Raw genomic sequence first — 12,876 nt, forward strand, 5'->3', positions numbered from 1 at the left:
CTCTGCTTCTCTCCCCCCGCCCCTTACAAAAAACTAGATATCAGCCCTAAGATGAGCTGTGCGTGGGAGGAGATTTCAGGGACAGCCGCACCTCAGGATCTACTCTGAACCTGTTGATGATCTTTATCGGCACAAACTATTTCCACCACTTGGCTCCTCCGGGCCACAGCTGCTACCAGCTGGGGCAGGAGAGATCAGTATGTGCAAGGAAAAGGGGAACTGGCAGCAGGCTGCTCTGTGAATTTTACTTACAGTACAGGGAAAAGACACAGCACAGAAGGACTGGAAAGGATTATCTCAGTTTTAGCTGGAAGCCCCATCCCACCAGGTTTCTCTCCATGAGATGCCAGATTGCTGGAGGGCTGTCATATGGAAAAGCCGGAGTTTCCATGGCCTATCACCTTCTCACCTCTCCCAGTGCAGGGAATGGAAAATGTTTGGGTCTGCTTTGACACCATCCCATCCCTCCCTGGCACCAAGGTAAAGTGCAAAAACCAAGTGCTTCCTCCATGCCAGAAGGGGAGAAGATTATTTCACATCACACACAGCAATGCCAGAAATGCAGCCACTCCTGCCTGATGTGGGAAAACCACAAGCAAGTGGCCAGCACATCTCAGGGAAGTGTCAGAAGGTGAAAAAGGGGCTCTCTACTACCTTGCGTTCTCAGCGATACAAACCAGACACCAGTTCCTACCAAACCCAGCCAGAAGCCATCTAGGTATAAATGACAACCCAAGGCATCACACATGCTGCAGTCTGCCCGGTCCTACATCTTCCCTGAGGTCTGGAATGCCCATGCTTGAAGGACATGCAGCCTTGAGGGGCTGTGTGCCCTCAGGTGTGCCCACATGCGTATGACTGACCCCAGAGACACTCCAAACCCCCCCAACCAGCAACACAGACACCAGGCAACCCAGAGACCCTGGAGGCTCTGCCCTCCACCAGTGGAGATGCTCCACCCAAGGTGCTCAGCAGAGATGCGGTTCCCTGAGGAGCGTGTCCCTACCTGTGTAGCCAGCAAGGGCAGCAGCAGGAATGACAGGCTTGTCCTTGTTCATATCGGCCCGATCTCGAACATAGTCCTTGAAGGTGCCCTTGGGCTTGTGGTTGGGCAGGGTGGCGGGGTAGTCCTCCGAGTCAAAGCTGTCGTAGGATGGGACACGCTGCAGGCTCTGGAAGGAGGACTGGCTGCTCCAGGACTGTGTCAGGCGGTCACAGCTGTCGTAGCTCTCTATGCTCTCGAAGGAGTCCTGGCCGCCCAGTTTACCTGGTGAGAAGGAAGAGCACGTCAGCTGTGCCTGGCCAGCACAGGGATGCTCTGGCTTGCCGCGGCCAGGAGAGGGATGCTTCGCCTGCCCACTCGGTGGGCAGAAGGCAACCAGACAAATGATGCTGTCCCACTACACCTCATCTCTGAACAAACTCAAAGTACAGCCTGAAACTGGGATACTTTGCTATCTTCTTAATTCAGAGAAGGGCTATCTGAGCCCCAGAGAAGTTCAGGCAGCAGAGCAAGGCAGAGAAAGTTGGAGGAAAAACCCGAAGTCCTGACTCTTTAACCAAGACTGATGCCTGGGGCTACCTGGGAATTGTCCTCCCTTCAAAAAGGCAACGGCAGAGAAATAATTTACTTTACACAGATATTCAAGGCTCAGTTCAGATACCTAAACATGGGCACTCCAGGACCTCTCGCTCTTGCTGCTGAAAGATACAGGTCTCCAATAAGTCCCACATTATATCTGCCAGCCTTATATAAATGCTGCTCAAGCATATTCATGGGCACTGGACATTCGGCTACTTTACTTTTGATGTTTCCTACAAAACTATACAGCAGCCTTTTATTGCCATATGTTACAACCAGCTTCCACCCCCAAATCCCCAAACAGGAGCAGATTTGATGGAGGAGGAGAGGAAAAGGCTGAAAGCTCAAACTGCTGTTTTTCCAGTTCTGGTAAGGTGAGCACAGCTGGGTTGTATCAAGGCTACTCTCTGGGGTATTTTTAGTAAAGACCAGAACACAAGAGGCCAGATCCTCAGCAGTGCTATGCTGATTTACACCCACTAGAGACAGCATAAGTATACCCTCTGTACTTAAAACAGAGAGCTAAAAAAGGATCCAAAGAACAAACTGAAATTTCTCTCTCTGATCTCCCGTACGCTGCTGATTGCTCAACATCTTTACTGACAAACTAAGAGCGTAACAGGATCATTCAAGTTCACTAATTTCCCAAACTGGGCTAAAAACAGCTGCTGGGATTGTGCAAGAACTCCTGGAGAAATTTCCATTGGCAGAGCTACCCGCAGCTTGGGCCCAGATAGTAAATCACTGGGGAACGGGAACGTGGAAGGATGCTGGCATGCTCCCCCAAATATTTGTTGTGTTGTAGTCTGATGAGCACTTGCTGTGAACAGACACAACTACCGTGGGCTCTGCCCCGATTGCTGGCCCAGAAGTTTGGATCCATTGGCTTGAATCTGCTGGTAACAGCCATGTTTCAGATTCATTCTAATATTTTTCTTTTAGGTTTTTTTTTGAGAATGTCACAGAATACACTTCCATCCTTTCCTGAATCTGGCTAAGAGAGAAATAACACCACTTTACGCATGTTCATTAATTGGCATAACCACTCCCCTAAGAAGTACTGCAGCACAAGCTTGTTTAGCAAGGGAATTAAAAATCTGCCAGTGTCGAAGATGCAACTTGTGTCAATTCGTTGAAAATTCACCTAAATTTGACCTAGCTGGAAAAATCAGGCCTTGCAGTTACTCAGGAGAAACTTAAAACAGTTTGGCAGCTACACTTTCCAGCCAGACGCCCTCGCCGATAAGGTAGCGTGGAACAACTCCCACGGGACCACAAAATTCCCTCCTGAGGCCGACACAAAGCAAGCCAAAAGGCGACTGTCTGGAAAACCTTCATCCTCAACTTGCCACGGCTGAAGCGCCTGACATTGCGACAGACTAACCTTTTCAGACAGCGGAAGGTAAAGACATACGTAAATATAAATGAACTGGACTCTGCTTTACGTTAAGGCTTCTTTTATACCACTCTGGGAGGATTTATGCCACCCAAAGGTCTTTCTCCATGGCTGAAAGCGTTAGTGTAAGCACAGCCATAGCCTGTTGTATTTCTTCAATCGCAATCAGTATGTTGAAGTGTTTTCTAACACCAGGAGCCCTTGATCCCCCCCCCCCCCCCCCCCCCAGCGCTGAAGTTAAGGGTTCACTCTTCCCTGCCCTGGAGCCTTTTTAGGCTTGCCAGGGAGAACAGCCTCCAGGTACGATTGCAAAAGCATGCCTGAATCATTGCATCTCAAGGAGAATTATTATGAAATCACCTATGTTAAAGAAAAGGTCAAGGAAAGGGAAAGACACTGATGAAAGCTAGTCAGCAAAACCCAGAAAGAGGAGCTCACCTAAAATTCTAACACCGCTGCCCTTTTGGCTCACCATATCATCCAATCACCTCTCTCATATTAACACTCAGCCAGCAGCAGAAGCAGAGGTAATAATACAAATAATAACTTTCCTGTCATTAGCTCTCCCAGCTTGGAAAAAGAATGAGAAACTTAAAATGAGCTCCACTGAGCAATGCACATGTGACGCAGACGGGCAAAGGGGCTCTGGTTTTCACAGGGAGCCAGCATATCTTCAGCTCTCGTAGCTGGATGAATGGGTTTAAATGTTCAACATCAAACCTGGCTCACAGCAACACGTTACTATAATGAATTTTAGGCATGGAGACACCTGGATTCTATTCAGGGTGTGATCGCAGGCAGGTCAGATCTCTTCCCCGTGCCTCAGGTTCCCTACCTGGAATCAGGAGATAATGATACCCCCTTTGTAAGTGACTTTGAGCTCTATGGATTAAACTTTTGCTTTGAATACATACTGTAAGCCAGATCCTCAGCCTTGCATTAAGCAATGTAATTACAAAGTAGTCAGGCATCTGGGCCCCATGTGTTCAGAATTTAATAATATTAATTGAAAAGGTATTTTGGCTCAGATCCTCTAAAGTGTTTAGGTGTTTAAATCGCATCATCTCAAACAGGAATCATGTACCTATAACTCTTTGGTTGTAGGTAGGGTTGTAGCACAAGGATTCAGGGGGTCCTTCAGCTCTGTCGCTGACTCAACCCATGACATCTGCATCTCCTAACAAAGCACAGGGCTTGGGTTCATCAGAACAGATTATCAGTTCAGGCAAGCAGCCATCAAACTCAATGGAGATAATGGATAAAGACTTTGGATCATCGTGTATAAAATCCTTCAGAGCCTTGGACAGTAATTCCTGATGAGAACTTGTGAAGAATTTGTGAGGTTTTGCCTGGTCTCCTAGGAAAATGAGATTTATACAGCCACACAGCAGTCCCTAACAACCTTAAAGCCTATTTCAACTTCACTGAAGTTTGACATCAAAGTACAGAGCCAGAAATGCCACATTTTTGCAGATGTTGTAAAAGCAGGCAGCAGAGTAGAGAAAAGAAAGACCTTCTTCATACTTTCCCTGGAGAGAAAAGGGGAGGGCTCAAAGCCATCAGGGAATCCATGGGAGTTCAACCCATAAGGTATATCTGTTGGGAAATGGCTTTGTTACTGGCATCGCACAGCTCCCTGATGGCCTCGAGGCCCCCAAAGCACCATCTCCGACAGAAGGGAAGGCAACACTCGTGTTGAAAGAGGTAGAATCGCAAGAACCCAAGAAAACCCTGGGAGATGTCCAACTTTACCTCGACTGGTACGTCCCATGCACATGTTATCTGGCGTTACTACTTCTTGCTTGATCGTGAAGTAGTCTGTCTGCAGGGAGTCCGTCTGCACTGGGTCACGCAGAATGACTGAGGGATAGTCGTTCTCGTACTTGAGGGACAGGAGCTCTTCCGAGCTGATGGGATGGAGGGTCTGGTAGGACTCTGTGATGAAGCTGGGCTCGGAGAACTCGGAGGGAGGCACACACTGTGCATGCTCGATGCCATAACCTGTCAGCAAAACGGGAGGGTCAGAAAGCAACACAAACCCAAACAGCTCAAGGAAACCAGGGTGCTGCCTGCTCCCCCTCCAGCCTCCCACAGCACAGCGAGATTTGAGGTCTGCAGTGCAAGAGCAGACTGCCTTTGCATATAAAATACCTGGCACAACCGGGCACTAATTTTGAGTTAACGTTTCTAAAAGCTACAGATAAATGGTGTCTTAAAATTGCAGCAAGTTAGAAAAATAAGACATCCTCAACCATCACCAATGTGCATTACATCAAACTCCTCTCAAGCAAGCTGCTAGTGGGAAAAAGCTGGAAAATCATGGAAGAGTGTAGTCTCAGCAAAGGATATAGGGCAAAGAAGTTTCACTGATGATTTTAATAGATGAGTCGCTTCCACAGTCACCTCTCCTCACTGGCCAGAGCCTGGAATCCGAATTCAGGTGAGCTGGGGTTTTGTGCTGGTTCATGAAATACATCACAGTTTTCAAATGCCCTTAAAGAACATCTTCAAACCAATGGCAATGGGAAATGCAGGAGTCCAGACTGATGACTCATCCCTTTCCTTGCTAGGTTCCTTCCTAGCAACCCAGAATTCAGCCTTCTTCCCCCATTCCCTCTATTTTTTAATAAGTTCTTAAGAATTCCCAGTGTTTTGGAGTGTTGAGGTCACTTTTCAGGTCAGCTGAGCTACAGCTTCAAGCAAGCAGTGCTTGCAAAGTCAGATTATGGCATCTCAAGGCAGTCACCCAAAAGTACAGATGGCTTTTAAATGAACCCAAAAGCCTAGGAAAGATAAAATTACACACTCTGCACGCTCTGCCACAACAGAGCAACAACTGCATGGTACAGTCTTCATGTGATGCAGACAAATCTCTAATAGGCAGCACTGGAAGCACCAGAATGATACTGATGATTGAGACTTACTAATGAAGTAGTCTGAAGAATAGCGGGATTCTGGATATGTTGTATTCACTCCATTTGCTGGGTACGGTTTTACCTCTTCTGCAAAGAGGAAAGGAAGGAAATGTCACACGTCCATCGGCATATTATGCTTCGCAAGGCTTGCTGTAATACAGAGAGGTCTGAACTTCCTAAAATGCTCCTCTCTGGGTTAAACCAGAATGTTCAAAGGAACAGAAATGAGTTAGGAGCTGAAATCCCACTGAAACAAGTGCTTGATGCACTTGGGTTCCTTTGGGAATTCTGGCTGCAGGCATGCCCAAATTTAAACAAAACAAAACAAAAAACAACAACAACAACTTTCTCAATCAGAGGCTTCAGGTGGTTCTGAAATACTAGTTGCATAATTTCCTTGCTTGCCTCAATTTTTGTCAGCTTTCATTCTCTTGAGAATTGCTTATCACGCTTACATCTATGAGCTTGTGAAAAAAACTCCACCATGGGCGGCCAGTTGTTTTCCTGAAAAAGCCCCTATTTTGAGACCAGCAGTAGGTGTGTGCAAGTGAGTGGGCAACACATACCAAAACCAACTCCTACAGCCCCAAAGCAATGCTAATTCCCAGCCTACGAGGCACCTTCCACCTTGCACCTGATGCAGGCAGAAGATCTCATGCTCCAAAAAGCTTTGCTGCTGTCTGTCACCCAACTCCTAACAAGACACTCTACGGCGTATATATGGGCAGCATGCAAAATTTTAGCCTTTCTACAGGCTTAATTCACTGAGAAAGAGCGCGTAGCACATCAAAGCATAGATTCTCCGCTTTCTATTGCTTTTTCCGAGCACTTTGGTACTCTTGGGCTTGGCGTTGAATTTTTTGCTTTCCCATGTAAAAGCCACATTGCTCCTACCCTGACCAGTTTTTCCATTAACACCTTAATCATTCCAGCTCGGTATGTGGGCAGAGACACCCGCATGGGAGATTTTATTTTCTTTGCAGAGGGTAACCAAAATAAAAACCACAGACAACTCTGGGTTATGTTTATTTCTGCTGAGGCTAAAGAGAAGCAAACCGAAGATAACGCACGTTTGCTTGCAAGGAGCTTAATTTTGGTCCTCTCTCCTGGGGATTGCAGGGTGGAAAATATTCTCCAACAAAAGGAGGTTTTGTGCAAACAGAGAGACCTAATGAGAAATGCTCTTTTCCTCTCCCCACGGTGTCTGCCAAGGGGCAGGGTGGGTGACCACAGAGAAAGAGAGCAACCTTCAGCTATGCTTACAGTCAAGTGGAGGGCACTGCTGACTGCTGGTAACTGAAGAGGTTATTTTAGGAAGAAATTTGGAAAAATATGCCTGAAAATACCCAAATCCATGCAGGGAAAAGTCGCCCATCTGCTGCCGTTTTTAAACCCTGAGCTGGCTGTGGTACATGAGTCACTCTCAGAAAGCACTCACAAGGGAGGCATGTTAGCTGAAGGGACAGCAAGGTCACAGCCTGTCCCAGCATGACCCAACGCCGGCGGTCGCACCGCTTAGGTAAAGCTCAACATTTTGGGGTTAACCACCACTCCCAGCATCCACACACCCAAGTGATGATGGTGGGTGGCTGGGGACGATGGAAGAGATGGGAGCTGGCAAGTTGGACCCTGGCTCCACGGTTGAGCCTGGGAAAACCTTCACCTCTTCACACTTTGCATCCCCAGCCGCAAAGTGGAAACAACCATGTCCTCTTGCATGGAAAGGGATGTGGCACAGACAATTTTGCACGTTGTATCTGTAGAGCACCAGCACAACAGAACCCAGATCTTGTCAAGTTTGGAGATGTACTACCAGAATACAAGTTCTATGAGTTACAGGGAAAAGAAATTAGTCTTTGGGGTGAGGCTGGTTATTTCTTGGAAACTCTTCTTAGTTACTCTACAAATACTTCACAGACATTGCCCTTCTGGGAAATGTGTTAAGAACCCACCATAGAAGCTAAGGCTCAGATAGCTTATGCAAGAAGTGACGAAGTCACCAGTAAAACTGAACAAGAGAACAGAGGTTTCTAGGCTCCCAGGGCTACGCCGACAGTGTTGAGACAATGAAATACAGCTTTCTTCTTTCTCATCCTTTTGGAAGCAAAGCTGCAACAGGCACAAAGATTTCCAGCTTCTCTGTAAAAGCTCCTCTCTATCTCAGACCTTTTGCATCCTCACAACTGCAGCATCTGAACACTGTGTGTGTCAATGCTATAAGGAAACATGATCCTGACTTTACCATGAAACTACAGCACCAAGTTCATCTCCATGCCTTGGGGAATCTGCAGGAAGGAGCTGCAAACCCAGCTGTGATGCCCCAGTCAGCACCTGCAGCGCGTGGACCCCCTCTCCAGTGTGTTACAGCTCAAACAAACGAAGGGTTGCGGGGAGGCAGAGCTGCATTAGAAGCATGGCTTATAGCAAGGAAAAACTGGGATGACTGCAACATTTCGCTTTGTTTGGTTTAGCTGCTTTCTGTTGATACAAGCACTCAATAAAAATCATGCAAAAAGAGAAGAACAGAACAGATATAGTCAAAGCGCAGAAAAACAGCCTGTCATACACAGACCCTGGGAAGAGCTGTGTTTACCTTTTGCAAACCACAGGTAGCAGTAAAATTAGTAATCAGCAATTAACATTCATTTGTCAATGGTTTCCTGGAAGGCATAACTTTGCTCTCCCTCCCCTTCCTGCCACCAGTACAAGCCTGCTGACATGCACGCAGGGGTCAGTATAACAGTGCAAGGGATATGCCAGGAAAGCAAATGCCTCCACACAAAAAGGAGCTACAGAAAGAGGCCAGATTTGCTGCTGCTCCTGCTTGTGGCTCAGTTACAGGTGTTAAGCTCTTCACTTGCTCTTTAGAAACCACCCCAGGTTAAGTGTTGCTTGGGCATCCAGACACTGTGAAAATCAACACCCAAAATCCATGTTTGCGTCCCCAGTCGATGAAAATTAACACCCTCGAATGCTGTCATGCAGGGACTGGCAGAGATGGCTTCTGTGGCTGGGGACACTGCCACTCTTAACAAAACGCCTTTATACCTTTTGGGACATGAAACAAAGCAGAGCAACTTCCAATTGCAACTGGGAAATTACGGTGGATTTCAGCAGTATTGTTGTACCTAGTTCTACCGGAGGAAGTAGTAAAATTCACAACGGGAGCTGAGGAAGAATGCTTTGGAAAATCCCTTTCCCAGGCAGGCAGAGTGTCCCTGCCCACTGTGGATTCCTGCCAAGCAGCCGGCACAAATGCTCTTCCTCTTTCAAGCAGTGCCAGGATTTGCACTGGCCACTACCGCTTGGGATGCCCATTTGAAATCCCACTGGAAAGCTGGGCTTTGAAAGCTGCTTTTATGGGGAATAAAGCCCCAGGTGAACACCTCATTGCACAGCCAGACCACAAGCCAAGCTTTTTGGAAAGGCCCAAAATCAAGTCACCCAGGACGGTGTGAGCCATTCACCCTGGAGACTCCAGGACTCACCTTTCTGCAAGATCTCCAGATGTTCCCAAAGGATATCTCCCACAAAGTCAGGCGCTAGCTCCAGGAAGCACTCCTTGCCCAGGGCACAGAGGGCAGCTCCATTCATGCAAAACTTCTGGAAATCCACTCCCTTCAGGCTAAATTCATTCACTGCCCACATCACCCAGTCCCGCACATGCGTCTCCGTCCACTGCTGGGGATCTGCAGCAAGGGGGTGGTAGAAGGGATCCATTAATGAGCAACCACAGGCCATTTCCTCAGGAAAACAGGGCACAAACAGGGCTACAGCTGCACTGCACTGCCTCGTCCCCTACAGCCTGGCTGTCCACTGGCACAGGGGTAAAACGGGGTGGGGGAATGTCATACTACACACTACAGTCTGGGGCAGCCCTACTGCAGACATATTGCACGCAAGGAATGAGCTTTGGATTCATCTGGGACTTTTAAAAATCCCACCAGTTCTCTGACCCCTTCTGCCACCCACTTCTCCATTTTGTTTGGCTTCTCCCTGTCATCAGCCTCTGGTAAAAGGTTTCTGCTGCTTCTCCGTATAGTGGAGATGACTCGCAAATGGGAGTCCTGGAGGTGTCTCCAAAGGAGCAGGTCCCCATAGCTGCAGGAGCGGTCACCCAGCAGAACTGAGCAGGACAGACGGGCACAATCTGTCAGACAGGTACAATCCATCAGACAGGTGTAGTTGGCAAGTGGTACTAAAAGGTTTTGCCTGTATGTCCAGATTTTTTTAGCTGAAGCTGCCAAGAAAACAAGGCAACACTACATGAAGAGAATCAACACAAGAGATGGCAGATGTGGACAAGTGCAGCCTGGCAGAGGCCACAATTTTTTTGGCTACCACGGCTGCTCAGTGGGAAACCATGTCTTACCTTTGGGGATTCCCAGCCGCTGTTGCTCTTTTGCGAAGCCGCTGAAGGTGGCTTTCAATGCCTGAGACATCATTTCTTTGCTGCTGGGAGTTAATAAAGGCACATCTGCACATTCCATATCTGAAAGAAGCAGGAGAGAAAAATGGTCATAAGGATATGGGACTGGGAAAGATGACAGGAGTCATGCTGGCCATTAAATTGTCAGAAAAATAGAGACGTCTTTTTATCATCTGGAATTTTCACACCCAGACCCTCTACCTCCTACACCTACACCCTGTAAGTCCACAAGCAGGCATCTTAAATACAAGAAAAAAGAATTTTATGCTTGGAATTTACTGTGAGGGTGGTGAGACACTGGAATGTGCTGCCCAATCGCTGGGAGTGTTCAAAGCCAGGCTGGATGTGGCTTTGAGCAACCTGGTCTACTGGAAGGTGTCCCTGCCCACGACAGGGCAGGTGGAATGAGATGATCTTTAAGGTCCCTTCCAACCCAAACCATTCTGTGATTCTATGATAATAAGCCTGTACTTAAAGGGCATAAACAGGCCATGTCTGGTGAGCTAGGTTACACGGTGCACGTGGTGTTCCTACAAACCAACCATGAATGCGCTACTAGAAATGAGATGGTGATATCAAAGACCTTTCCAGACATCAGCCTGCTGGGCTTCATCACCCCCATCTGGAGCCTGGGAGACAGCTGTCTGGTCCAGACACCAATGAAGGTGAAGAGTCCCACATTAGGGTGAACAAGAAAGCAGAGAGAAAAGCATCTCCAAATTACCACTCCACCTCTGGGCATCCCGGTCCAAAGAAAAGCAAAAGGAAAAAAAATAATTTAAAAGAATCATGGGCAATCCTGGAAAAAGTAAGCTGACAGCAGGCTGAGGCAGGATGAGGAACCAGCAGAAAACCCATTCAAGGAGGGAAGGAAAACAAAGAGCTGGAAAATCCCACATTAGGACAGAGTTACATCATGCGCAGCCCATAGCACGGAGCGACGCGATTCGGGGTGAGTCACTGAACAATGCTCAGCCGCCCCCATGGGAGAGCACAGGACCAAGCCAAGAGCCAGGCCTTGGAGTAAGTCCTGATGAGAAGCAAAGCTCTTCCTTTCTTTTTATTTTTTTTGCTTTTTCTAATTTATTTGGAAGGAGGCAGACAGTTGTAGCCAAACATTTTCATAAACAAAGGCAACCAGTTAAAAAAAAACCCTCCTCAATCAGAATAAAGGTTTGGCTCTTCTTCATCTATTTTAAGCATTCCTGAAAAACATCTTTCACGGAGAAGGAAAGCCTCATACAACCACCATCTCAAACAACTGAACTTTATCAGTCTCCTACGTACATCTTCCACCTGAGATGGGTTTAGCACTGTAGCCTATTGGAAATTTTTCAATGAAAACTGTTCTCAGTGGAAAAATGACAACATGCACAAGCTCTTTGATGTTTTCATGAATGTCTGGATGTAGACATCAAAAATCAAAGAATTCTCTGTTTTGTGGAAACCCCAGCCACCTCGGCTCACCATTGCTCTAAGTTAATTTAAGCTCTGATTTAATCAGCCATTATACCTGCAAAATGCTGGCCAGCGTTTGTTTCAAGCAGAGTTGAGTGCATCCCTAATGCAAGTCAGGGCTGGAGACAGCGCTGCGGCCGCCGAGCACAGGCAGCCCAGTACAACGCCGCCTTCCAGTCTAACCCAGTCTGGGGTTCCTGCTCCACTCAGGTCCCTCCACAACCATACTTGCAGGCATCCAAGTCCAAACAATGTGATGTTGGAGGGGTTTTTTGCAAGTGGGAATCTGAGGGTGGGGGCAAGTAGCACCCACGTGCAGCTCCATAGCACAGGGTGAGGCTGACATGCTGCAAAGCATCCCCAAATCGTCACCTGGATGCACCAAATGCAATTCCACTGCCAAGCCAAACAAGGGCAATTTTTCTGTCCCCATCTTTGCACCTTCCACTCATCGTCCCCAAGTAAAAGACATGCAAAATCACCCCCTCGATTTGCAGCTCCTTCCAACGTTAGTCACCAAGGCACTCAAGTAATGATTTGCACAACTCTTTGCTCAGGTAAGACTAGTAAAATTCCCAACACTGAGTCCCTCAGGACCCAACTCCTCCCCTCAACCCCACCACATAAATCAAGGACTGCCTGCCACAGAGAAAGTATCAGGACCTTTGAAAGCAAATAATACGTTCAAAGGCTATTTGGCAAATTACACTTCATTATTTACTGGATTTGGCTGGAGAGGGCACAGAAAAATGAGCAGCCACCTTCGCTATCTCTGTTCCCCATCTGCTGTGTTGAGATAACAGTGGGAGAAAGTGGTTCAGTGCCCCTTTCCCTTCATCCTCATGTTACATTTTAATGCTTTGCTTTCTGTGCTCTGTGGTTACAGGGACCACCCAGGAATCCGCTCCCCTCTGCCGACTGGTTAAACGGCAGTTCACTGCTCCCGGGTGCTATGGGAAGATGAGTCACAGTTAGGCTAAAAAAAACGTTTCTAACCCCAATTTTTACACTGATTCGCTTGTGAAAAACCTGTGACCTCCTCAGGCAAGCCACAAAGAGCAGCAGGGCAAGGTGAGGTGTGTGAAAATTTTTTTAT

General features: G+C 47.4%; 1 protein-coding gene across 3 annotated transcripts in view; it reads right to left on the bottom strand.

The window, feature by feature from the left end:
- ETS1 (ETS proto-oncogene 1, transcription factor) overlaps window positions 1-12,876 on the bottom strand; it is a 74,626-nt gene that overhangs the window by 10,520 nt on the left and 51,230 nt on the right. For all 3 annotated transcript variants that reach the window (XM_080366619.1, XM_080366618.1, XM_080366617.1), the window contains 5 exons: window positions 10,266-10,385; window positions 9,382-9,582; window positions 5,903-5,980; window positions 4,731-4,979; window positions 1,007-1,267 (listed from right to left, as the gene is read on the bottom strand). In XM_080366619.1, coding sequence (XP_080222745.1) covers window positions 1,007-1,267; window positions 4,731-4,979; window positions 5,903-5,980; window positions 9,382-9,582; window positions 10,266-10,385 — 909 coding nt within the window. The remainder of the gene's footprint in view (window positions 1-1,006; window positions 1,268-4,730; window positions 4,980-5,902; window positions 5,981-9,381; window positions 9,583-10,265; window positions 10,386-12,876) is intronic.

Source organism: Falco punctatus (assembly GCF_963210335.1).
Source record: "Falco punctatus genome assembly, chromosome: 16".
Lineage (NCBI taxonomy): Eukaryota > Metazoa > Chordata > Aves > Falconiformes > Falconidae > Falco > Falco punctatus.